Here is a 25,893-nt window from a genome sequence, read left to right as displayed (position 1 = left end):
CATGCTATTTTGCAAGCGACAGGACATGATGTCTCTACTCTCAGTGTGATTTCACGGGAATCATGCTGTCCCCATTTACATCTAATCACTGCATTTCACCATCCCGTTCTTTTCATTCCTTGTTAGAATAGCACAACAGCTAATACCAATCAGCCCAGGCGATGGGGTCACTCATCTCTTTTCAATATAACTGATGCTGAGAGCTCATCTCATCACAGAACAGGGGGGGAGGGGCTTTGATAATGGTGGCTGTTTGGGTGATGGAGATTAATCACTGCAATCCAACGCACTTAACCTGGGCAAGCCTCACTTACCAGTAGGGCTGGGTATCGGTACTCGATACCTTTAAGGTATCGACCGAAATAACCCAGTACCAAGTAGTATCGAAACTTCTCCAGTCAAACGATACCTGCATTCGATACTTTTTGTACACAGATCTAGAAAAAAATTACTATTTGTATGGTTTTGCTCGCAGCCAATCACCGCAAGCGTTCTTCGATTTAATGCGACATGTGATTGGCCCACTACCGCAGCAGCTACAACCCATGCAGTCTGTGGTGGTGAAGTCGAGCGCAGTGTATGTGACGGAGTTGGCAGTTCAGCGTAATGAGATGCCACCAAAACGTAAAAAAAAGGTATCGAATGAAGTACTCTATTGGTATCGGTATCACTTTAAGGGTACTGGTATCGTAATTTTTTAAACGATACCCAGCCCTACTTACCAGTGAGTAAGTATCCAGCTTGGACAACCCTATGTTTTCCAGATTGGAGTTTTACATCTACAAACATTTTAGGGAGGCAGAAATTATCTCATTGGTTGAGTTAATCCTCAATTGACGAAGCAAAAGAACCATTTTTTCAGAGCGCAACTTAGCTAAGTGGCAAACTTGAACGGTGAAGGAAGGAAATATAAATGGCAATGACTTTTCATTAATTTATGACTGATTCATGTTGAATCAGCAGCTAGCTAACTAGCTTACCTAGATAGCTATAGGGTAGTATGGCTAGTTTGAATTTGGCAGGTCAGCTAGGCTAACTAGCTAACCTAGATGTCTTAGTGTGGCTAGATTGCATTTTTTCAGTCAGCTTAGCACATGTGAAAAATGTATTTGAGTTCTGAGTTTAAAGTCAGAATTCTGAGAATAAAGTCAGAATTCTGACTAAAGTGAGAATTGCGATTACAGTGCAATTCATTAGGAGAACATAATCGTACCAACTACAGGAAACAACCCCAAAACACACACATATGTGACAGCCAGCTAGGTTGGAAAACCTAGCATAACCAAATGAAGTATGGATTGATGCTAATATTCAGCTATTTCTTCATGTGTTCTTAACTGGTATGAACACCAGAGAAGAAGAGCACGGACAAGTCCATCATGCTTAGCTAAAGTCACAGGAACTGGAATCAGAAACAAACCTTTCCACTGTGGTGGTTGGCTCCACCCATTGAGGTTTAACTCAACCAATGAGATTATTTCTGCCTCCAAGAAATGTTTATAGAGCTAAAACTCCAATCCACCTATATTTTAGTCAGTCTGTTTACCGATCAGTCAATCAGCACCATTAAAAGTGTCCAATTTTGGCTGTATAGTTGATGTCTTGGCATTTATATTCTGACAAAATAGATTTACTGGAGTTTGTGAGAAAATGATCGGCTGGTACTCTCAAAGGCAATTTGTTTATTACTGATTTACATGTTCTTGTCAAAAGCGATACATCTTCCTCAATCCATTACACAAGGTCAACATAATAATCTTAAATAGACTGAATTCACATGATGCTATAAATCAAGAAATATTGGAAAAAAGGCATCATTCACAGTGATCATGGTGTGCAATATAATCAACAATAAATTAGACAATTTTCTTGGATAACAATTTCCAACTGAAATGTGTACATCTATCAGGGTAATACTGACACATATTGATAATAATAGACCAGGGGGTGTTTTTGAGACAAGACAATGTCTTTTACATGAACTTTTATACAAATACTTGAACAGAAAGTATGACATTATCTTGTCAACATGGTCAGTAACACACATATTAATTACTGGACGGACAGAGGGAAATTTAGCTACATGAAAGTATGTGCAAATGCAATTTGTTACATTTAAAAATAATGAAAATGATTTGTCTTTGATTCAACCAATCATTGAACAATAGCACTCAAATTTCTCAATAATACATAAATTAGACTTTTCGCCTGCAATACACAGATCCAAAATTCTTTAAAGTCATTGTACGTAACCATCTGAAAAATATTTCTCTACATAAATGTATGAAAAATATCTACATAGCCAAAATTAACATAATCCAAAAATGAAAAAATAATTTGTAACCGCAGGCTTTTTCAATGTTGGTGACATTTTTGCCTTTCACAGTGAAGAAGAGATGGCACACACATCCTTTTGGCAACATTTTGGTTTGTCAGCCAAAGCCAGTGCCATCACAGTAGTGGGGCTCTTTTTTTCTGATATGCTACATAATATTATAATGTAAATGCTAGTTTATGATAGTAATGTAAAAATACATTTTAATAAGGGCAAAACAAGGGCAAGCCTCATGTTATTTAAAGGGAAAATTCACCCTAAAACAGAATCCACTTCTGCTATTGCTATGATTTTGGACAGCTCTAAGGTTAGACTGAGCTAATATTGGTCTTTTATTAAAAATCAGATCTGGTCCAGTCAGTGTCACCCACCTCTGATATGATGGAAATAATGCAATTTTTTTATCACATACTTTTTGTAGAATTGATCAATACTACACTGGTTGCCTATGCGAAGTCCTTAACCTGAATTGTTTCTAACATGATATTTTGATTGGATTGGTTGTTCATATTCATGCATCTAGACTGAACCATCCAATATCACAGCCATAACATATGTGAATTCTCAATGAGAGTGTATTTTCCCTTCAATGAATCCTTATTGACAGTGAAGAGCTACAGGATACCAGCATTATACACGCATCATCTGTGACTCTGAGCGATACATAAACAGCTCTAACCTCCTAGAAACTGGGAAGAGTGCCAGGTATTTGTAGGCTTAAATAGGCACTACTAAGGCATTTGCATGTCAGTGTTTCTCATGTGCTCAGATTGTCTGTAATTATTAGCCACTTTAACACAGAGAAGCTGCACGACCAGAAGAGCTTGGCATGGTACCAATAGAAATGTGAAAATCTATCTCTTTTGGTTTGCTAACATAGTATGTCTTTAATCATAACAACAATATTTGGCACATGGAGAACTCTGTACATTTGTAATGACAAAGGTTGTTCCTCCTAACTATATTTTCTTGTAGAAAAACAAAAGGTACAGGTAAGAGGTGTCAATTATTGATGCCACATAAATTAAACCATCTCTATATATAACAGTAATTATCAACAGCTGAGGCAGTAGCTTGCAGTTTGTGCTGTGTAGATGTAAATGGGTTGGTTTGGGATGGATTTATGTGAAAGGTAAAATTCTTACCCCCCAGCAGACTCTTGTATCATTAGTTTGAAGAGAAACACCCATTTTCTACTGTTTTTGGGCCTGTCATGATGTTAGCTTTATTGACTCCAAAAGAAATACACCACGTTTTTGTAGGATTGTCCCATTGGTCAACTTATACGTTAAGTGATGATAACATAGACACCAAAATCATCCATGTGTCTCTGGTAGATCATTGGCTCTGGTGCGTCATGATTTAGCATACACTTGTTCAGTGATAGGCTCCATTCTAACACTTCAGTATACAGTGAGTGATAGTAGGCCGCTAACATTATTTCAAAAATGAGAACTTGTAGCAGCTCTAAAGCTAGATGGTAAGTAAAATGGTATGAATGATATACAGCCAAGTCTGATAGTTTTTTGTCAGAGATTGGTCAAATTTACACAAAATACGATACAAAAATAACTTACTATTTTGAACTAGCAGGGACTACTTTCCCTGTTTCCATAGGAAGTGAAGGTGGTGGGAGACTGTGTACAGCTAAAAATCACTGTGCAGCGGATGAATACATGGTTGCTCACCTGAAATAGTTCCTAAAATAAAACTAGTTACATGAATTATATTGAGTAATTGATATTTTATTTTTAAAATGTATGAATCTACAGGCCAAACCACAAACCACTTTTTATTATGAAAAGGTCTTCTTACCTCGGTTAATGCTGGTGGCCTACTATCACTCAACATAGTGTATGCTAAAGTATTAGCATGGTGCACTGGAGCCAACAATCTACTGGGGACATTTTGATGTCCGAGTTCTCATCAGTTAGCGGCTAAGCTGATGAACTGGACAATCTCCCAAAAACTTGGTGTATTCCTTTAACATAGTTTGCCGTTACTGCTGTGAACAGATGAAAAAGCGTTGATAGCTTTGTAATGCTAACAGGCATCATGAAAGCAATGCTAGCCATTTACCTGCACCCCGCAAATAACCCTGTTTGTATCTATAGCCATTACCACCAGTGTACACTGGTGTGGATGGTCTGTAATGCGGGACGGTTGGGTAGTGGTGCAACAAAAATTCAGATAGTAGTTTAGTATCACTTGTCAATTCCTGACCTCATGCCTTACATGGCTCCAGAAGATGTGGAACTATTCGTTAGGTAAGGGTCACAGCCTGGTATCTCAGGCCTCTTGAAGGCCCACGAGCTCACAACTCCGTTTCCACAGCTCGGCCTGTATGTCAGCCTCGTAGGTAATGTCGGCTGACTGTGTTTTCTGGCCATTATACAAGTAACAGCCGCCCACCCCGTCCATTTCAGAGGCAGCTGCAGCGTAGATGGCTGTGGACGCGCCCTCTGCTGGGGTCTGGGAAGGACATACAAAAAGAATGACACAATCAAAAGATTTTGCTGAAGAAAATGTGGCTTAATGAGTTTATTTTCCGAGAATTCTCTGGTCAAAGAGTGGTGGTTGTGCAGTGTAAACATACTCCACTTCTAAAGCAAGCATAGCTGGCACCCTAGCTGGCTAATTATTACATAAACATCTACAAATGTCTAAAGCGTAATGCAGATATCATGAAACCCTCTCAACACTAGATGCAATATCCTGTTAGAGGACTGTAGAATTAAATGGATGAATCCTCTCAAAGGAAATCATTATGGTGAAATATAGTTTGGTATTGGTTTTGTATCTTTAAATGAAATGCACAGGAAATGAAAACCAGCTGCTAATCGCTATCTACGACATTTCTCTTTATTTGAGGGCACCTTACACAGCTATGCCCCTTTTTGAATTAAATAAATGAAAATGAACAAAAACTTGCTGCAATCATTATTCGAGGCTTGACGCTTCAGTGTACTCTTATGAGAAAGTCTTTGTGGTGAGTGAAAATTACAATTGAGAAGGCCTTTTTCTCACCTCTGGTTATTAATTATCCACAGACGGCAACCCTATTAGCATATCTTTGATGTGAGTTTGTTTGAAAATGAAAGAAGGCAATTGTCACAATCCCTAAGATCACGGTAATTACAATCTGTCTTAACATTGCACTGGAACAGCGAGTGTGGAGTTATGAAGCTATGAAGCTAGGGGAAATACAGTCTTGCATGTATTTTTAGAACAAACTGTCAGGGTCAAGTAGACTAGTAGTGAAGAGTTTTAGCCATTTTCCACTGCAAAAGAACCTTCAGGAACCTTCTGTGGCAAAAACCAACCAAGGTGGTTCCAGGGATGGGTTCCTCATTTCTTTTTCCATTGCACTGCACAAGCCGGCAGTTGGTACATTTTACGTTGTAGTTCTCCGTCGTTACGAAGTATTTTCTGTAGGTTTCTACGCCCTAAAATAACAGAAATGTGCAAATCATCTAAAAGCTTATAGTGCGTGTGTGCCGAGAGGTGAATCTCAACACCATCCGTTGCTTTGTTTAGTTGCAGAAGGCAGACTATTTTGCGGTCAATAGAAAATCGCGTTAGCCACTAAGCTAGCAGCTAAGTGGCTAATGCGATTAATAGTGTGCCAGCTGTGACACATTCTGAACATAGCTTTGAAGTAAGAATCTGTGGCATTTTAATATAAATGTCCATTTTGCTACTCTCTATCGCCAATTGACGTAGCAGGGATTCAATCTATATCCAGCTCATGAAAGCTTTCACATTTGTTGTTCTAAGCACCTGGTGTCTGGTAGCTCTTTCCTGAAAAAAATCTTCTGCTGCACAGGAAGTGATGCGTTTTACGTTTCTGGTTTGTTTAGAATAAACAGAAGAAGAACTTGGTAGTTAGCATGAGCAGTGATAGCCACCATGGCTGAGCAGACAAAGAAAATAGTGCCACCTACAGAAACTGCATCAACAGAAAATCCAAGGAAAAAGAAGTCACAGTATTGTTTCCCACAAGAATGAAACCTTCCTTGTAATAGCAGGAAAAATTATCAAATGTCAATCGTAATGTTTTTAAATGGGACTCTAGTGTGCAAAGTTAGCATACCCTGAACAGCAGTTTGGCCACTGGTTTCTTGGCTGCCTGCGCCGGGCTGCACAGATTGTCGTACAGCGCTGTGTCCACCATGCCGGGGTCCACGGCGTTGGTGGTCACCGGGAAGCGGCCGGCCGTCAGCTTCTCCTGCAGGTAGTAGGTGAAGAGGACCAGCGCCAGTTTACTCTGGGAATAGGCACCGTGGGCACTATAGCAGGTCCTGGGGGAAACAGGGAGGGAGGAGGTGAGGAAAGTGTTCCCGTTAGCTGTCGAGACATATTTTTGAAGCCCTGTGGTAGCTGAAAAGGGTTAGGGTACTGTATATGGTCAGGTGAATGATGTTTTGGATGCAGCTTGGTTGTAGTACACACTTGGAAAAGCCTCTGAAACAGCATTTACATTATGGGACACTAAAACTTTCCATTGAAAGCCAGACTAATGAAATAGTTCTAGGTGGGTTAGCAGGAGTGAGGCAGGTTTCACTGCAGGTTTTACAGACTGTAAAATCCTCCCACACCACACTGCAATGATTTCTCTGGTCAGACATTTGATATAAAAATAATAAAATCATCCATATGTGGAATCTGATCAAAATGCCACATTTGGGTTAGACTCATATACAGATCATCATTTGGGTTAGACTGATATATCTACTGGGACTAGCTGTCAGGGAGGAACCAACATCATATCAGAGGTGAACGAAATGACAGGCTAATATCTGATTTTTAATAAAAGGCCGATATAGCCCCATATATGGGTCTAATCCTAATAAATATTGTTTTGCCAGAAATGCCATCTTGAAGATATTTGCTTTTAACTATGTTATGAAAGCCCACTAAGCACAAATACATTTTGTATGAATGAAATCCGTTCTCAAAAAAACAAAGAACCGGCAGTGAGGATGATCTCCCCATGGGGCCATCGCTCTTCAGTTTATCAGACCTTGAAAAGCCTAAACCACCACACCTCCCTGTCCCTGCACAGATTATTTCTAGAGTCACAGCGGAGCCAGCATCTGCTCATTTCCTGAGATATGACGATGCCATCGATCAGATCTCAACCTGCGGGCGAGACGCACCGCTGTGCTGCCCTTGAGCAAGGAGCCTCTGCTCTTCTTTGTGCTATCCATGGGGACAATATTGCTATCAAAACCAATAACCGCATCAATATGAGTAAAGGGGGGAGGCTGTATGTTTGTGTGGTGAAAATGATATATTTGACCGTCTACACATTTGTATTTGGTATCGGGATGGGAGATTGATTTCAAGATATAATAGAATATATAAAAGAATAAAGCTTTCCTAGTCATAGTAGGAAAATTATCACAAGTATTCCTATTTATCTCCCCTCTATGTCCTATGTTTACATGGAAAGATGATACCGCAATCATGTATTGCAAGTAACAGCATGCTACATTATATGTTGTATCATAATGATTTTGCAAATGTCAGCTAATACCCTCCCCTGGGGCAGACTGGGACACATTGGGGTTAGATGGCCATGTTAAATAGCACATTGAACGAACTGTCAGTATGCATGCCTTCGACTATCAAGGCCACGTTATACTTGCCACAGAAACAAATTTTGTCAGGTTTGTACGCACAAAAGGAGTGATCATCTGCAAATGGTCTAAATGTAAATACACAATATGAAGTATACGACGTGTTCGACTGTGTTTCTATTTCGGGAAAGTCTGACATTGTAAGTATACCATCGCCTTTAGGCAGCCAGACTGGTGAACCTACTGCCCAACTGCAGCAAATGAGCAAATTTCCCCCTGGTCCAAAGTTTAAGAGTCTTTGCCGCTGACTAGGCGTTTCATTGCTCCTCTTACCTGCTCTGCAAGTCGTCCATGTCCAGAATCCCTCCGTAGTGAGTTGCGGAGGACATGGTGATGATGCGAGAGCAGCAGTCCTGCTTTCCCGACTTCTTCAGCATATCCAGCAGGAGGTTGGTCAACAGGAAGTGGCCAAGGTAGTTGAGGCCAAAGTGCAACTCGAAGCCATCCTCTGTCTTTCTCTCAGGAACCAGCATGATTCCAGCTAAATAACAGAGCCACAGAAAATAGAAGAAGAACTAGGAATATGATTTTAGTGTTAGCATGGAGCCTACTATCACTCAACATAGTGTATGCTCCCCTCTCTGTAACTCTTAGATCCTCACCACTCTTTCAGGGTATTCATAGAGGGGGCATAGAGCACAGGGTTTCACTTTATGCTGACGACCTTTTATTATTCATATCGGACCCAGTGTCAACTGTCCAGCATGTAGTGGAGACCCTACGCAGCTTTGGTACCTTCTCGGGGTATAAGTTGAACCTGTCAAAGAGCGAATGTTTCCCTGTCAATAACCTTGCCCTACAAATAGAAGAAAGAGCTTTGCCCTTTCGCATGTCTAAATCTGGTTTTAAGTACCTAGGCATCAATATTACTCGAACCTTTTCTGGCCTGAAAGATAATAATTTTACCGCTGACTGGCAAAATCAAACTTGATCTCCAAAGATGGAGTGCCCTTCATTTGTCCCTGGCAGGTAAAATCAACTGCATAAAAATGAATATCTTACCAAGGTTTCTATATTTGTTTCAATGTTTACCTATCTTCCTTCCAAAGTCATTTTTTATATCCGTAGACATGCTGATCTCATCCTTCTTATGGGGAGGCAAACATCCGGAATTTCTTCAACGACACAGGGTGGAGGGGGGATTAAACCTTCCAAACCTCAGGAACTACTATTGGGCCGCAAACATTTATAAGATTGTCCACTGGTCTCACTTTCCCAATGTAGACTGGTGTCAGTCAGAAACAAATTCCTGCCCATCAACATCACTCCCAGCATTGGTCACAGCCAAGCTACCCCTTTCTCCCTCACAATATACCACCTGCCCTATTGTATCTTCTACTTCAAAATTTGGTCTCAATTTGACAAAACTTCCATCTAACAGATTTTTCTATCCAAGGCCCAATATGTAACAACCATTCCTTCCCCCCGGCTAAACTGGACTCCACTTTTTCACACTGGGAGAAGTTGGGTCTTCAGAAGTTCAGTGACTTATATATTGATGGAACCTTCGCAGATTTTAGTACCTTTTCTAATAAGTTTAAGCTACCCTCGTCACACCTATTTCGCTATTTCCAGATCCGGGAATGTGTTCGAAAACTGAGCCCAACATTTCCAAATCTGCCGCCAAAAACATGGTTGGATACCATTTTGCAACTCCCTCACACCCAAAAGGGTCTAATCTCCTATCTGCTTGATATCATTATGTCTCTTAGAAAAACGACATTGGATAAAATTCAGGCAGACTGGGCAGAAGAACTAGGGTTCGAGATACCTGAGGAGACCTGGGACAGCGCTTTAGATAGAGTGAATGGTACGTCCACATGTACGTCCACAGTTCAAAGTCCTACACCGTATCCATTTCTGCAAGGCCAGACTATCTAAAATATACTCAAGTGTTGATGAAAAATGTGACCGATGTCACACTGCAAAGGCAGATCTAGCTCACATGTTCTGGCACTGCCCTAAACTAGCAGGGTTTTGGACTACAGTGTTCGGAACCCTGTCCAAGCAGTTTGATATTGATTTACAACCAAAAGTCGAGATAGCCATCTTTGGGGTATCGAGTAATAACATATCTCTGACAAATAGCAAAAAAGATGCAATTGCTTTTGCCTCCCTAATAGCCAGGAGAAGGATCCTGTCGGAGTGGAAATCTGCTAAACCACCTAAAGCATCTGTCTGGCTTAGTGACTTGATGCTTTTCCTTAGGCTGGAAAAGATCACTCTATTAGGGGATCAACCAAAAAATTTCATTCAATTTGGGATCCTATAATATCCTACTTCAAAAGATTAAAAACCCTCCCCCTAAACTGACCGTCCCCCCCCTTTTTTTTAAAAAAATGGCCACCTCTGTCAGGCCAAGTGTTGTGAGGACTGTGGTCTGGTCTCATGGCGTGAACACAGAATCATGATGCAATCAAGCAGTATGCAATCCAGAATTTTGTCTTATTATTGTAATTTTTGTTCTTGTTGTTTTATTTTATTTAAGAAAAAAAAATTTTTTTTTTTAATTTATTTATTTATTTGTTGTTTTTGTTTTGGTTTCTCTCCTCCCTTATACCCAACTCCATTCAATTTTGTGTAATTGAGCGTATTTATTTGTATCTAACAGTTCTATTGAAACTCAATGTATATGTCACCATATTGTTATGCTCGTAGTTACTTAAATTTGAATTTTTTATACATGTAGTCTGGGTTATGGGTGGGAAACCTGATGTGAGGGGAGGGAAGGAAAAAAAAAAAAAAATGAGAGACGAAATATCTGTAACTATATCTGTCCATTGTCATGTTGGTCCCTAATAAAAATAATTATAAAAAAAAAAACATAGTGTATGCTAAAATGTTAGTGGAGCTACTATCATTCAACATAGTGTACGCTAAAGTGTTAGCATGGAGCTATTATTACTCAACATAGGGTACGCTAAAGTGTTATAGAAGAGGAACTAGGAATATGATTTTAGTGTTGGCATGGAGCCTACTATCACTCAACATAGTGTACGCTAAAGTGTTAGCATGGAGCACCAGAGACAATGATCTACCGGGGACACATGGATGATTTTGTTGTCTATGTTTTCATCACTTAACAGCTAATGGAACAAGCTCCCAAAAACCATCCATCTTCCTTTTAGTTATTCCAATCCATGATAGGAAGTTATGTTTTTCTGAGACACAGAGGATGGACCAACAGCTAAAGCTCTTCAAGTGATTTTAGACCAAGAACAAATTTCGGTTTTCATGTATATGAGTCGATATGAATCTGTTACTGTAACATCCTCATTCACAGTCACTGCAGGATGTTTTGTACGGCCTAAAAAAACGTTGAATCATTCAGAAACCACTGAGCAGCGAACCAATGAGGCACAGTGAGACTGAACATCTTTTACTCCCTCATTTCTCTCTCAGTGGGGTGGCACAAACACCTTTGTCCTTCGGCATCCATCAACTGACCCTAATATTTGCCTGGGGAAAACAGCTCAGTGAGTTGGTGAATTATTAATTGATCTGTTAAAAAGAACGAGAAAGGCTGACAGGTTGGCTTGACCGTTTTCTAGGTATACATCTTTCCCCAGAGACATCTTTCATTAGGAGCTTAATTCAAAAATAACCCATGAGCTTTATGCGGCCCTTAATTTTTTTTAAAGGATAAGGCTGGTGTTTTTTAATACATTTGTTACCGTCAACAAATCCTATGAAAATAACGAAATCAACAATGTGTTTCACAGCTCACAAAGACATAGTTTCAATTTTAAAAATCGCTAACTGTTACCACGAAAAGTCAGGCTGTTGTAGTTATTACCAAATCAAATTCAACAAATTCTTCATTACGCCGGGGACTATTTTCGGTGCTACGGATCTACTTTCCTGAGATCGCAAACGTGTTTGCGGCCGGCTTATTAAGTTGTTTGAGGAAAAAGTTGGCTGGCCCGGTGCATCGCAATGATGAAATATGCTGCCAGAGCAACAGCATGACTCTTTGACGTGTTTTTAATCGTTTTTTTAATACAATGGAGTTCTATGGCTACTGGGCTTTATTGGGCATTGGCTACATGGACAAGACTTGTAACAAAATCATGCTGATTTTGTTATTTTCATAGGATTTGTTGACGGTAAGAAATGCATTAAAAAACACCAGCGTTATCCTTTGAAATCGAAACCCCCTTATATCAGCTTACAAATTTACCAATAAACACTGTGGAAGTGAATGTGACAGTGGAGTGAATGGAGGGCTTGGATCAAGAGAGGCATAAATGACATATTGGGCAAAAAGTTTTATACAATAAATCAAAATTACAGTGCTTGGTGAGGAAGTTAAGTAAAACATTTAGACTTTTTAGACTCTTTGACTAACCCTATTATGACTTTTTTCATTTACAGTCAAAATAAAACCTTAATAAAACCAAAATGAAGCCTACCGTTGTTAACCAGAACGTGAAGGGGGAGACCCCGGGCTTTGAACTTCTGAACAAACTGTCGGATAGATTCCAGGGAGGCCAAGTCCAGGAAGACAAACTCAACTGAAAAAAAACAAAAACAAAATCATAAAGGCCTGTTAGAACAGATTTCACTCATATGACTGGGAAATCTGACAACGATATTGCAAATAGACAGTTTGGTCTGAATTTTGGCTTGATGGGTTGGTCTGACCAATTTAAGCATTATCTGAAGGTAGATTAAGAATGATTACAATGGATAAATGCAATTGTGGTCCATTTTAATCTATAGCAGTAACTTTATTTTATGAATAGAAAACACATTAGAAAGTAATGAATCAGCCAATGGGTGTTGTAGGTCTGCCCTGGAGATTAAAGTTAGCTGTATGGCTGTGAAACTAGAATTTGTCCCCTACAATCCCTGGTACAATAGGATTTATGAACAACAATGGGCATGTTACACTTGAGTCACTTGCCACTGCTTGTGGCTTTTCTGAACTGATTGCTCAAGCACATAATTAAATCAATTAAAGTCCTACATTCAGGCAATATTGTGCGTTACACTAATTATGACATGAAGTAGGGTTTTGAGTAATACTAAGCTACAAAATGTCCATTAAACACAGTACATAGGACATACAGAAACCCTAATTAGAATTCAGCAAATCACTCAGCTGGCCTATTAGTAATGTTTCTCACACACAGCCAGAGACAAAGCGCTTTTTGTGTGTAAGTGGCATGCTTACTATCATTAGCTTGGCCATAATACTGCATAGTACTGTTGATAATCTCTTTTTTTCAACATTTACGACATTGCTTACGACATTGCTAGAAATTGTGGCCATGGCCAGGATCAAATCACTGTAGTTTGTACAATTTTGTGTTTTAGACCAGCTTTTCAAAATTAAAGCAAATGGGTTAGTCCTCTGCGGACACTAGGATAGCCAATATTTGTGGCTGACTGTTCGTTAAGTCATCAGGGGAAATGCGTGTTATAATATGTAAAGGTTGTACTGAAGTGAAACATCATTTGAGGTCCATTTCGAATGAAAGAGTCGAAGCAAACAGAAAAACACAAAGCCACCCAGCAATACACAGAGAGAGCGAGAGTTTATTTGCCACAGTCGACAAAACCCTTGCAGATCTGAATCTTGAGTGACAGAGCATGCGGCTTGCTCCTGGCTTAACGGCAAGGTCATCCAAAGAGCACATGAATGATGAAGAAATATGGAAGGATTTTCATGCAGCATATGCTCAGTGTTGAAAGGAATGCAGCTAGAAATGTAGTCTTTGCTCCTTTTTATGGGCTGCAAAAAAGACAGAAAACCAGTTTGACTGAGGGTGCGATCACAGTGGGGAAGTCCACTTGACTGCATTTTTGTATTTGGTTCATTTAGGTTCACACTACCCAGTTACAAGCGAACGAGGGCTTGTAAATGAGGATCTGCTGACTATCACATGTCAACATCCGTCTCCTTCTACCCATAAACCCTTGAGTTTTGGGGTCATTTCCTGTAGTTGGTTCAATTATGTTCTCACTCCTATGAACCGCATCACAGTTCTCTTGGAAGAGGACTGAGACTCACATTTTCAGGCGTTTCAGTTCAAATGACATTATTCTCACCTGGCCAAACCAAACTAAAGGATGAAATGCTCCAGAGTTCAAATAAAATGCTCCAAACATGCTTGGTGTGAATTTGTCCTTACACTTTCAGAAACAGCAAGCTAGTCTAAATTGCCAGAAACCGTGACCGTAAATCCAGATTTATACCCTTTCTAACCTACACACAGAAAGAGCAACCATTTGCTGTTGCCTTTAACAGATTTGTGTCACCTCAACTGGCAATGCTTGGTCTCAGTGCCAGAGAATGGAAGCTCCATCACCGAGGCAAGCACAAAGTGGCGATGATGCCAGGGTGCCAGTTGGAGGGTACACAGTGCCAGGCGTAATGCCATCTGGAGCACACACATGCATGAACACACACGCACGCGCGCATATCTTTATTCAACAGTTGCTGAAAAGCTGGCCCGCTTCCATGTCTAGTCAGTTGAGAATTTTAGGCTGTGCCATACCTAGTTGACTGTATACTGGCAGGACTGACCATTTGAAAAGAGATATGAGCCATCCTATGAAAAAGGTGGACACAAAAAAACATTTTCTTCACAGAGTGTTGGATGAAATGGCGACATGCTAGAGGTAGCCAAGTTCAACGTGAATCCAAATGAACACAAAATTATCCTATTAAGATAAGTACGGCACAGTAAAAAATCATATTAAAACAGCTTTGGAAGCTGTTTTGAACTGATATCAGAAATATATTTAGGTCCTGATTTCACAAAACAGGACAGCAGCAGCAGGTAGCAGCTATGGACGACTATGGACTCATTTTGGCACTATATTTACACAGGATTTCAACGTTGGTGCAGGTCGTCCTATCAACATCTATTCAACGTCAAAGTGTTTGCTAGGTATGAACAAACAAGCCAAATTCAGGTACAAGGATTAACACATTAAAAAACATCCTGAGGCACTGTATGATTACTCCAGACTAATTTCTTTGACGTGCCTCTGAGTGAGCGCGCAGGACTTTTTAAAGCTCCTGATGTACCAGTTGGTACGACCTCCTTTTAAGTTTGATGTAGGGAGTATCAATGAAGTCCTGCCTGATTAACCAGACAGTCTTGAATAAGTGAATAGAGGAGCGCTGAATGACGCTTAATGGAACCTGAAGTCGCCGTCCCTGAGGACTGTCCTACCCCGCCAATGTCCAGTTGGTGAATAAGCAAACGCAATCTGACAAGACAGAAACTAGCTTCCTCTCGCCTCCATATGTCGCCAATGAACCAAAGCTCGGGGTGGGGGATGGGCCATCATTCATTCATTCCCGTTGCACTAGACTTCTATTCAATCTGAACACAGGTTACAAAGTGCCATGGTTGATTGCCTATTATAAAATAGTATTGTGATTACACATCAGTACATGAGACAATTGTGGACAACCCTCATATTTTGGGAGCTGCAAAGCAGGGGGTGGAAGAATCCCTTGTTTTTGTGATGCATTCTGGGCATAATCATCTGCAGGGGGAAAATATATTTATAGACCTGTTGGTATTCTCAAACAGTTTTTGCCTCTCCACTTGTCTAGTCCACTTGTCACAAGCCACAGATTGACAGAATACACAACAGCTGAGAGGAAAGAGGGAGGGGGGGCATATGCGAGAGAGTGGGGAAATACAGTGAAGGTCCACAGAGTTGTGAACATGCAGCAACTAGCTGTCACGCTGTTGTCTGTCTTTGTCACTGTGAACGAGAACATGACAGTGATACATAAGCCTGTTTGAGCCCGACGTCCAAGTCAGCGCTGACAGCAGAAATGAGGGCGGGCAGGTGCAGCCGGGGATCAAGAGATGCCTTTTCCCCCGAACATTCGGTCCCAATCACATCTGCATGACAACATGTTCAGCGGGCTGGGACGCTTTTATCCTCATTCTTGGCAAACATTTGACTCCTCAGCTCTTGTTTGGCAAAAACATGGATTTGGTTGTATTAGAGCAAATGAGAATCATGAAAAAAATGAAACTGGAGAAAAGTTGCCCCTCTTGTTGACTCTTTAGAGGAAACTTCCACCCTTGGATACTAGTACACTGTTATATATCATCAATCTGTGATGTACTTTTTTGGTGTACCCACTTTCCCTAAACCTTCCCCCTCAGTTTGTGATTTCCTATGTATCCCAGAATGCCTTTTCACAGACCCCCAAAGAACATGCCTGAACTTGTTCCATCCAGCTGTTGGTTTTACAGGTGGAGAGCGCAATAGCGATAGCAATAATAGGAGCAACAAAGCGAGTCTTGTGGACGCATTGCATTATGGTCTATTGAGGCTACTGTTGGTGGAGAAATTGGTATCTCTTCCTGTTGAACATCAGTGAAAAATGGTGAGTCTAGAAAAAAGCCCTCGCTCTTTGATTTTGAGGGACTGACACCAAAACCTGACATTTACCGTTGATGTTTACGTCAAAAATATTCTTCCAATTCTATTGTAGCTGCTGTGGAAATATCTCAATGTGACATCACGTCATCTAAGTTTGGCCAGTTCTCCATGGGAATAAGAAAAATACACCACCAAACAACAAAATGGACACATAAATGCAAGGTAGGTCACCAAAAGCTGTTCTTTTAACAGAGTTAAAGTGTTTTAGGGTGGACTTTCCCTTCAAGTAAAGAGATTCTCGCATACATTATAAGGATGTAAGAGGTGATCAAATTGAATTGAAGATTAAATACACAATGTTTGGACTATTTTATATTTGTTTGTATGAATAGTGCTAAGATGAGAGGTGTGAGCAGAGGCAGAGAGATGGAGAGACAGAGAGAGAATTACCTTTCCCCTCGCTGTCTTCTTCGTGAATCTTCCTGACAGCTGCCAAGCCTTCCTCTTCCTCGTTCCCAGCTGGAGATGATGGAGATGAGAAAGGCTTGTTGGGCAGACGTCCAGCAGATATCCACTTCACCTCAAACACTACCGCCTCACTGGGTTTCAACAAGACTCTGCCTAAAGCTCATTTGATTTGCGTTCATACTAATTAGCCATGTACCAAGAAATTTATGAAATGACATACTGTATATGTAAAAAATTTTGCAAGTTAAAATTTTGAATAATTGAGTCAAATTTGAGTCATTTTGGCTACTGAATACAAAACCTCATATACCAAGACATAATGACAGAACATGTATTCACAGAGCATCTGACAACATATAGGCTAAAGTTCAGTAAAGTAAAGTTTTTGTGATTCTACGGCAAAATCATTACCTCAATTCTATTCTGAATGCTGCATTCTGGGGCATTATTGTGCTAGAGAAAATGCTAACCTCGGGACAGTTAAACTCAAAATACTTCAATTGGGTTAGACCATAAATTAATTGATAACTGTGCGTCCACACTGCAAGCAACATGATCAGCAAGTCAGCAGAAGTTTATTTTCTAAAGGGCTAATGAGCAACCAGGGAAACTGACAATGTGTGGATGGTCAACAAACTTGTCGGTCGAGAAAAGTTGGCCACGGTTTAACTTTTTGCAGTTACAACAGCCAATCAGATTCCCACGCTACCTTGTTTCCCTACCAATGTGATTTTGTTTCATGAGCAATACTTCTGCCTGGCAAGTACGAAATGGACGTTGATTTCAGCCGGTCAAATCTTCCCAGTTCTCTACAACTTTACAGGAATAAACATCTCAGAAATGATGCTTGGTGAACGGTTCCACCCATCATTAGGATCGATGGTAAGCTCTGAACTAATTTGAGTTTTTTATTTTTATTTTTATTTTCAATTAATGGTATGTAATTTGTGCTCGCTAGCTAGCTATGTGAACTCATCAAAACAATGTAAAGCAGAGGTGTGACCAAGTCAGCTTTGCTCAAGTCCCAGGTCAGTCTCAAGTCTTGAGGCACAAGTCTCTAGTCAAGTCTCAAGTCTAAATGTAGATTACCAAGTCAAGTTCAAGTCAAGTCCATGTCATTAATGTCAAGTTTAAATGTAGAACACCAAGTCAAGTCAGAACACATCAAGAGTCCAATATCAATTTAATATCTTAAAGAAAACTAAATATCTAGGATTTTTCAATGAAATATGGTTTTAATAAGATAAAAACTTGGTAAGAACATCATGAGTTTGATTTCTATAATCAGTAGGCTATTTCTATAATCAGGCGGAACAAATCTCATCACTCTAAGTCATTTACACAAACACCAGATCTTTTGTCAAGACTTTAGAAATCTTTTGAAGTCATCAATGTACAAGTCAAAGTCAAGTCCCAAGTCACCAGAACCCAAGTCAAGTCTAAAGTATTCTCTTCATGCATCAAGTCAGGTCTCAAGCAATTAAAACTGTGACTGGAGTCTGACTCTAGTCCAAGTCATGGGACTTGAGTCCCCACCTCTGATGTAAAGTTATGAAAGGATACTAAAGCAGCATAAAATACATGATTTGACTGCAATCGGAGGCTCTTGCACTCAGAACAGTGACCCATCAACCTGGTTGCTGGCAGAGTGAATGCACAGTAATGGTGTGTTGTACAATAGCCTACCTATTACAACATGCATGCCAAGGCTTGCCAGGTGTCTTGCGGTCTCAAAACCCATTCCACGGGCACCCCCAGTCACTATGGCAACCCTTCCATTTTGCTTGGGTAAGACTGTATAAGAGGAGAGAGGGTACCACATGAGAACATAACCCAATCCTTCACTTTCAATAATCATCCATCAAAGAAAATCAATAGTTCCCATCTGACTTTAACTCATCCATTGTTTATATTTAGTCTTTCTTTTGGAATTGGTGTACGCTGTGATTTTCGCAGTGGAACTCATTGGTAAGGTTAACACAGCATTTGAGGTGAGTTGCAGCCAGGTCAATGAGTCTCATTGATCTGAATCCTGACCTTGCAGGGAGGAAGGAGCCTTTAAGATCTTGTTTTCTTTGCAACAATTCATCCATCAGATAAGACGACCCTGTCAGACAGCTGGCTGCCACACAGCTTTTAAACTGACAACAAAACGGAAGTCCAATCAGTCCAAGTGCTTATCTATCTATGCACCTTGAGTCATAACATTTCTGATGCTGGTGACAAGGTCTATGCTGTAATTATGACAGTTAAATAAAACTGCATTTGTCGCCCTTATGAAACAAGGAAAATTGCAATAGTACTCATAAAAATGTATCAATATTGCGATCAAAATGGAAAGTTTGGACATCAACCAACCAAGCAAACCGTTGAATAAAAGCTTTACTTTAATAATGTTTTTACAACATATTTTATATGACAGTATATTGCAGAGCATGACATTTTTACAAGTCCACATTGTCAACACTAGGAGTAGCCAAACCCATATTACAAATATTTCTCTCAAGCAAAACTAAACTTACCATTTAGCTTAAATGACATTTTAACAATGCAACAGAGAACACCAGAAAAGACAAGGCCTATATTAATCTGACTGAGCTGCTCATACAAAATGAATGTTTGTAGGAAGCCTATTGTAATGAACAGTGAAAGATGCACAGATAATGAAGGACAACAGACATTACTATTCTATGTTCACTAGAATTCTTTTAGTTACAGCACACATTGCTTTGTTCTGATAATGACACTGACAAGACGTTACTGCATGTTTTATACAGATAGAACATGCTTAATTTAATGAGTGGCATTTATAAAAGGTTCTAAAAGGATTTTGTAGGCTACTTAAAACCAAATCCAAGCCATATTTATGATTTAGGATCACTTTGTTGTGAACATTAGCAGTCTACAGTGACTTTCTCTTATTTTGTGCAATGTACAATTGATTTATACCTTTAGCAAAAGTTACAGATTGCCCTAAATATATTTCTTACACTTTGGATAAGAGAATTTAAGTCAAAGAATATGTTTTACAAGGGTCCATTACTTTTGAATACCGATACAGACACCTTGATCATATGATTTTAATGTCTGAATGGGTCTTCCATATGGGCCACACAATATAAATGGTCTAAAATCATACTGCCTATATCCTTTGACCTTATGCTATTGGTATGCACACAATCACTCCAGTGGCTGACCCAGAGTACAGTTCCCATCCCAAACATCGTCCAAATCATCTTCACTGGGCTCAGGCTCGTAATAGCTCCGCGAGTTCTCGTACAGGAATACCTGTTGATCTACTAGTGCTGGAGCTATGCGGTTCCTCTTCCCACAGAGAATGGTGCCTGAGGAGCTGAACAATCTGTGACATGGGGCACTGGTGGCAGGAACACACCAGTACTTCTGGAGTACCTTGGGGAGTGTGGGGAACAAGGCCGCATGACTCGACCACCAAAGCAAAGGGTCTTCGTTCAGACCCAGGATCCTTTGTGATTTGTAGTTGCTCAGCTCCTCTACCACCTGAGCATGCAGCTCTTCCTGGCTCTGGTCCGTGTCAGACTGGCAAAATATGGCAGCCAATGGGTTGTCTGGGGTTGCGCTGCTACCTGGACGTTCTGTCAGTGGTGTCTGCTTTTTGCTAGGTGGCTCATCAGACGCCAAGGAGAAATCGTCGTTACAAGGTCGGTCAGCAATCTGTTTCTCAAGAATTGCTTTTGCCTCCTCAATGATGTTACTCTCAACTTGGGAGCGTTCCTGAGAGGACAAGAAAGGCAGTCGCTTGTACCGTGGATCCAAGAATGTAGCAACGTTGAGGAATGTTGAAATCTCCTGCGTCTGTGAATAGATGCTGGACAGCACCTTGGAGATTACCTCTTTTGTCATGCTGATCTCTTTGAGGTCTCCTTCCTTCACCTTGAGGGTAGTGTTCAATAGCATATGAAGCACAGGCCTCACCATGCTGATGGTTGGATATCTACAGGAAGTGATCATGTTTGCCACAACTTTAAAGGGCTGGAGGACTTCAATCAAGCCCTCCACCATAGCCCAGTCAGCACCATCAAAGCTCAAATGATGGTTGTTGGAATTCTCCACAAGCATTGCAGTTATAGCAAGCTGTTGCTCTTTAAGCCGTTGGAGCATTGCCAGCGCAGCCAACCAAGACCTGCCCCAGTCCGTGATTAGTGTGCACTGGGAAAGGCCATGCTGCTTCTGTTTTTCTCTCAGCAGATACATTGCCATTGCCGTTTCCCGGAAATGAGCGACAAGTTTGCGGCAACATCCTAAAAAGCTGTCTACTCGAGGCAGCGCAAAAGCTTCATCCATTGCTCGATTGATGGTGTGTCCAAGGCAAGGCATTTCCACTGATAGTTCCAGGAGAGAGCATGCTTTCACAATATCCACTGAACCATTAGTGGTGGCACCGCTGACTTTATGAGTTATCCCCCATTCAACAAAGGCTTCATACATTGCTCTGGTGATATTCTCCGCTGTATTGTCCTCTTGCACTTCAAAAGTTTTAAGGCACTTGCTGGTCACAGAGAAGCCAGTTGTACTATTGTGATTAACAGAGTGCATGGAGAGTGAAATATAAGTTCTATTCCGGGTTTGGCTTTGCCAAAGGTCTGTGGTGACCCCACAGTTCACAACACCGGCTACCTCAGTCAGGAGAATCTCACGGGTACGGCAATACATCTGCGGAAGCATTTTAACTGCAAGGTCGCTTTTGCTGGGTGGGGAGTATCCAGGATCGGCGGTTCTCAGTAAGGTCTTGAAAGTAGGCTCTTCAACTACAGATACAGGGTACATCCCCTCACAGATGAAGTTGATGACAGCTATTGTCAGGTCATTCTGTCGTCTGTTTTCATAGCCTAAGTTCTGCCTCGAGTTTGTGTCCTGGGATTGTTGAAGATGTGGGCCAGGAGGCTCAGGCTTGATCCTGGAGAATGCTGTAGCAAACGCCTCGCGAATCTGATCTGTGTTGCTCTTCACAAACTCACTGAACTCTACAGGGTGGTTCTTTTCTAGGTGGTACGACAGATTGGAGGTGTTTCCAGAGTAAGCAATTTGGCTCATGCATACGCGACAGTATATCCTTTTCCAGTGCAATATGCACCCATCTGCATCCGTGTCAAAGCCAAAGTATCTCCAGACTTTGCTTTTTGCCCGCGGGTGTGCAACAAGATTGAGGCCAGAGGATGAAGCTCCTGCACTTCTACCCTCCATTGGTTCCTTTGGTAAACAGTCCGTTTAGATGCCTTCGCTCATTACTGAGTACCTAACAAGAATAGTGAAATAAACATTTGAGGATGTTTACAAGATGATAAAAACATAACTATTTGTGAACCTATACTGAGATGAGATTTTGAAATAAGTAGGCCTACTTTCAGTTAAATATCAGCTGGATCCCAACCAGTTGAAATGGCAATGTTCATTTTAAAATTATTAAGCATTTTTTGTTGATATAAGACTTTTAAACCAACCTTAAAAAGCTAGTCAGAAGGTATTGAGACTAGCTGTAATGTTCCTCCCCAATTATTGGTATAATACTTTAAAATTCTGTGTTAGTCAGGCCTTATCTTTTTGTCATGGTGAAAGATATGCCTAATGAATAACAGGGGCTTAAGCTGTGCCCTTATGTCCAGTTAAATAGCCTGCATTCTTTGCAAGATTACAAGGTTACCCAAGAGTATAACCCTTTCACTGTTGGAAGATACAATCCCTTCCATTGTGTCAGGGTGCAACGCATTCGTGATTTTTCACTCTGGTATCACATGTTTTAACAGAGATTAGCCTCATGTGTTATAATAATTACAAAATTTTGATTCAATATTCAGAATGATAACATTGTGAATGAGTGCTACCTTTTTAACTAACTAATAACTAGCCTAATTCCATTAGTGATCTCTCAATAAAAACATGGATTTGGGGGCTGTCTACCATGTGTACTAGTAAGCTTATTAATAAAGCTTTCAAATGGTGTAGTGCTCATTTGACAATTTGACAAATAATTTCATAACAGTACAAAGATAAAGGATAAACCTGAATTGAATGGTTGAGAACATGTAATCTCTCTGCATGTGGCTACAGTTACATGCACAGTATTTCATCATACTGAATCAATTCCTTTTGATTGAAGATTCCAAATGAACTGCTGACATGAACTCTAAACAAAATGATCTGATGAAGTGTATGTTCACACACATCAAAGAATGAAATAAATCTTTTGATATGTGTAGTTGAACAATCCCACATTCTATCATTCCAACATGAACATGCATTCAGTGCTGTGCAAAATATTGGCATTTCTACTGTTCTTTTGAATTAAACAGGGGTCTCAGCATAAAATACTCTTCCTGCAATCATTAGGTGGGCTTATTTAACTACGCATGTTAAAAAAGAAACTTAGGTTTATTCCAGGTTCTATTCCAAGTGGGAAAAACTATTTTATATGACAATGGCAGACAGAGAGACATGTTTCTACCAAAACGTCCTAGATTTAATTTATTTGAATGCTGATATTCTGTGGTATTTTTCTCTAGGATCTTAGATTTCAAAATCATGTGATGTTCAGACTGGGCAGTATTGAGGCTAAAGGTCATTAACTTCAATACATATCTTTGGGCTAGTCTTGCTCAATGAAACCTACTGTTAATTTAAAATGTGTTGAATTACACAATGAAATTAGTCCAGCAGATAGACAAAGCATCAGGTTAGACATCCTTGAGACTCAGTGGCACAACATTTTGCTGACAATAACAATGGCTTTGACTGTGAGGTTGCCTTGTCATCATTTGGCACTGGCCATTCTCAAATTCTAGCTAGCAAGAATTGTTATACTGCGTAAACTAACATTAGGTAGTGAACAGTACTTTGTAGGCTATACCTCCTGATAAATGAAGGTTTGCGTTTTACACATAACATTTAACTGTGTTTATAAAATGTTAAGTTCGTGATTAGTCAGGCCACAATAGCTGGCTATAGCAGAGCCTCGTCGAGACAGAGTCAGTCTCGCAAAACTCCTTTAAAATATGTCAGTTTAATTAATGCTGCCTTGCTTATGTGCAAATGTAAACACTTTCTAGAACATGACTTGAACTTTGAAGAATTATTAGGGTCTTATGGTAAATTCGGCATACATGTGAACCCCCTAGCAGCACTTTATTTCAATAAAATCTCAACTTTTATAACTGGTTCTCACACCCTTCCCGGTGTAACGTTAACGTTGTTTTGGTGGAAGTGGATTGTGGGAATAACGGGGAGAACCAATCCTAAGAGTTAATATTGTGGTGCTGCTTGGCTGGATGTATGCTGAATTTAGCAGAACACCCCAGCTATTCCTAAAACGTCTCCAGTAATGTTCCACCGGGTATGCTCATATGCCGATTAACAAGGCAACATTAAACTACCAGATTTGTTAACGGAGTTTGGCACACAAACAGCACCTATCGGAAATACTGGCAAAATAGAGCTTTAAAGAACACGAATTCGCAGACAGTAATAGACATTTGGCAAACAGAAGCTGACCTGACCTGGTAAGGTAAAAGATCTGTTGAACAGCTGATAGAGAAGAACTTTAACTCCACATAAATACAGCCTCACAAAAGGCAGCAAGACCGAGAGCAGCCACAACATTCTCCTTCTGCTTCCGAGTCCGACTGTGTGTCACACTATGGAGTCCGGGTTGCAGCCTGGATGGGACCGGTCGTTGCGTGGTTCCACCCTCAAAGAAAACAGTAGCCTCACAAAACGCCAAAAATAGTGTGGATTAGCTGTCAAGGCAAGAAAGCTTATTTTTAGGCGTACCCCTTTTTACCCCAATACATTTTATGCATGTATGGCATTGTAGGTTAAAGCTGGAGAATAACAGTCTACCGTGGTCACGTGTGTAAATCCTAAACAGGTGATGTAGGCCTAGTAGCCGTTTACGCACCTTCTTATTTGTGGAATAAAGTTTAATACATACTGACCCCCAGTGATCATCATGAGTCAAAACAACTAGCCTATTAATTTAATCAAAAACCAATCATAGTTTAAGGTAAAAAAACATTAATTTATGCATTTACCCTTAAAAGACCCAATCCTCATATAACTTATCCTGATACAACTCACTATGATGATGTGTATGAATTTAATATCAGAAAAGTTTATATCAGCCTAAAGTGGTTAACTCTATTCTGCCAAGTGACGCATGGGTCTATCAAATTGATGAACTTGTGAGCAGGACAAAGTGAAGAAATAACTGATGATAGCTGACAAGATATTATTATTATTTGGTCAGTGTAATAGGTCTTACAGAGGAATAACACTGAATCTCATTCTTTTCTATTATACTGTCAGCTGGGACTATTTGGTTTGGATTAGTGAATATCCACCATTGTCTCTCACAGCCAGAAACACAGTCACACAGATGGAAGGAGGATAGGATGATTTTCCTGGGGATCGGGGTAGGCTATTTTATATTTTAGGTCTTATGGCACTATCAAAGATTTCAGAATGTTTAAGCAAATTATACCAAATGGCAATTGTTTCCTCCAATGCTTGAATACTAAGATGACATTTCTATGTAATTATTATTATTATATCCTTATTATTATTACAGCCTAGAAATTTGATGTAATTTGGAAGAAATAAAATACTTGATCAATTTGATAAATTTGATCACATTGACACCATGTTGATTGATTAGACTATCTGAGGCTGTAATAAGAAAGCCTATCTGAATTCTTAAATTAGTGTTATCCTTAAAGTGTCCTACTTTAAAGATGAGAAAGTGCAAAAAATATGAATGCACTTTAACTTAAAAACATTAGTGTCCTTGCTGCCTTGGAATTTCAAGTTGACTGAATCAGTGGTGAATAGTTGGGTGAAAGTTCAGTTGTTCTCATGTATTAAAACTCACTGAATGAAGTCCAATCAGCAAATGTCAAGTCATACTGAGAACTGTTTATCAGTTGAATCCACTGATTGATGCACTGCATTCTGTCTTCTTCCTTCCTTCCTACCTTCCTTCCTTCTTATCTTCCTTTCTTTCTTTCTGTCAAAATCTACCTTGCATGAAAATACATTAAATTCATTACATTAAAT

At 40.0% G+C, this 25,893-nt stretch overlaps 3 protein-coding genes across 3 annotated transcripts in view; 1 reads left to right on the top strand and 2 right to left on the bottom strand.

The window, feature by feature from the left end:
• The window catches only part of LOC139913931 (ankyrin repeat domain-containing protein SOWAHC-like), a 469,713-nt gene that overhangs the window by 7,360 nt on the left and 436,460 nt on the right, over positions 1 to 25,893 (top strand). The window lies entirely within an intron of this gene.
• Positions 4,625 to 24,441, bottom strand: dhrsx (dehydrogenase/reductase (SDR family) X-linked). The gene is made up of 7 exons (XM_071902115.2): positions 24,339 to 24,441; positions 18,496 to 18,603; positions 16,792 to 16,860; positions 12,390 to 12,491; positions 8,251 to 8,458; positions 6,429 to 6,636; positions 4,625 to 4,807 (listed from the first exon to the last, which is right to left on the bottom strand). Exons 1-7 carry the CDS (start codon positions 24,439 to 24,441, stop codon positions 4,625 to 4,627), a joined length of 981 nt encoding a protein of 326 aa, XP_071758216.1.
• On the bottom strand, positions 19,249 to 24,446 carry LOC139913946 (E3 SUMO-protein ligase ZBED1-like). The gene is made up of 2 exons (XM_071902113.2): positions 24,339 to 24,446; positions 19,249 to 22,084 (listed from the first exon to the last, which is right to left on the bottom strand). The coding sequence occupies exon 2, from the start codon at positions 22,030 to 22,032 to the stop codon at positions 19,990 to 19,992; it is 2,043 nt and encodes a 680-aa protein (XP_071758214.1). The 5' UTR covers positions 22,033 to 22,084; positions 24,339 to 24,446; the 3' UTR covers positions 19,249 to 19,989.

This window comes from Centroberyx gerrardi, chromosome 21, assembly GCF_048128805.1.
Source record: "Centroberyx gerrardi isolate f3 chromosome 21, fCenGer3.hap1.cur.20231027, whole genome shotgun sequence".
NCBI lineage: Eukaryota > Metazoa > Chordata > Actinopteri > Beryciformes > Berycidae > Centroberyx > Centroberyx gerrardi.
The sequence above is the reverse complement of the archived record's forward strand: the minus strand, read 5'-3'. Positions and strand labels throughout refer to the sequence as shown.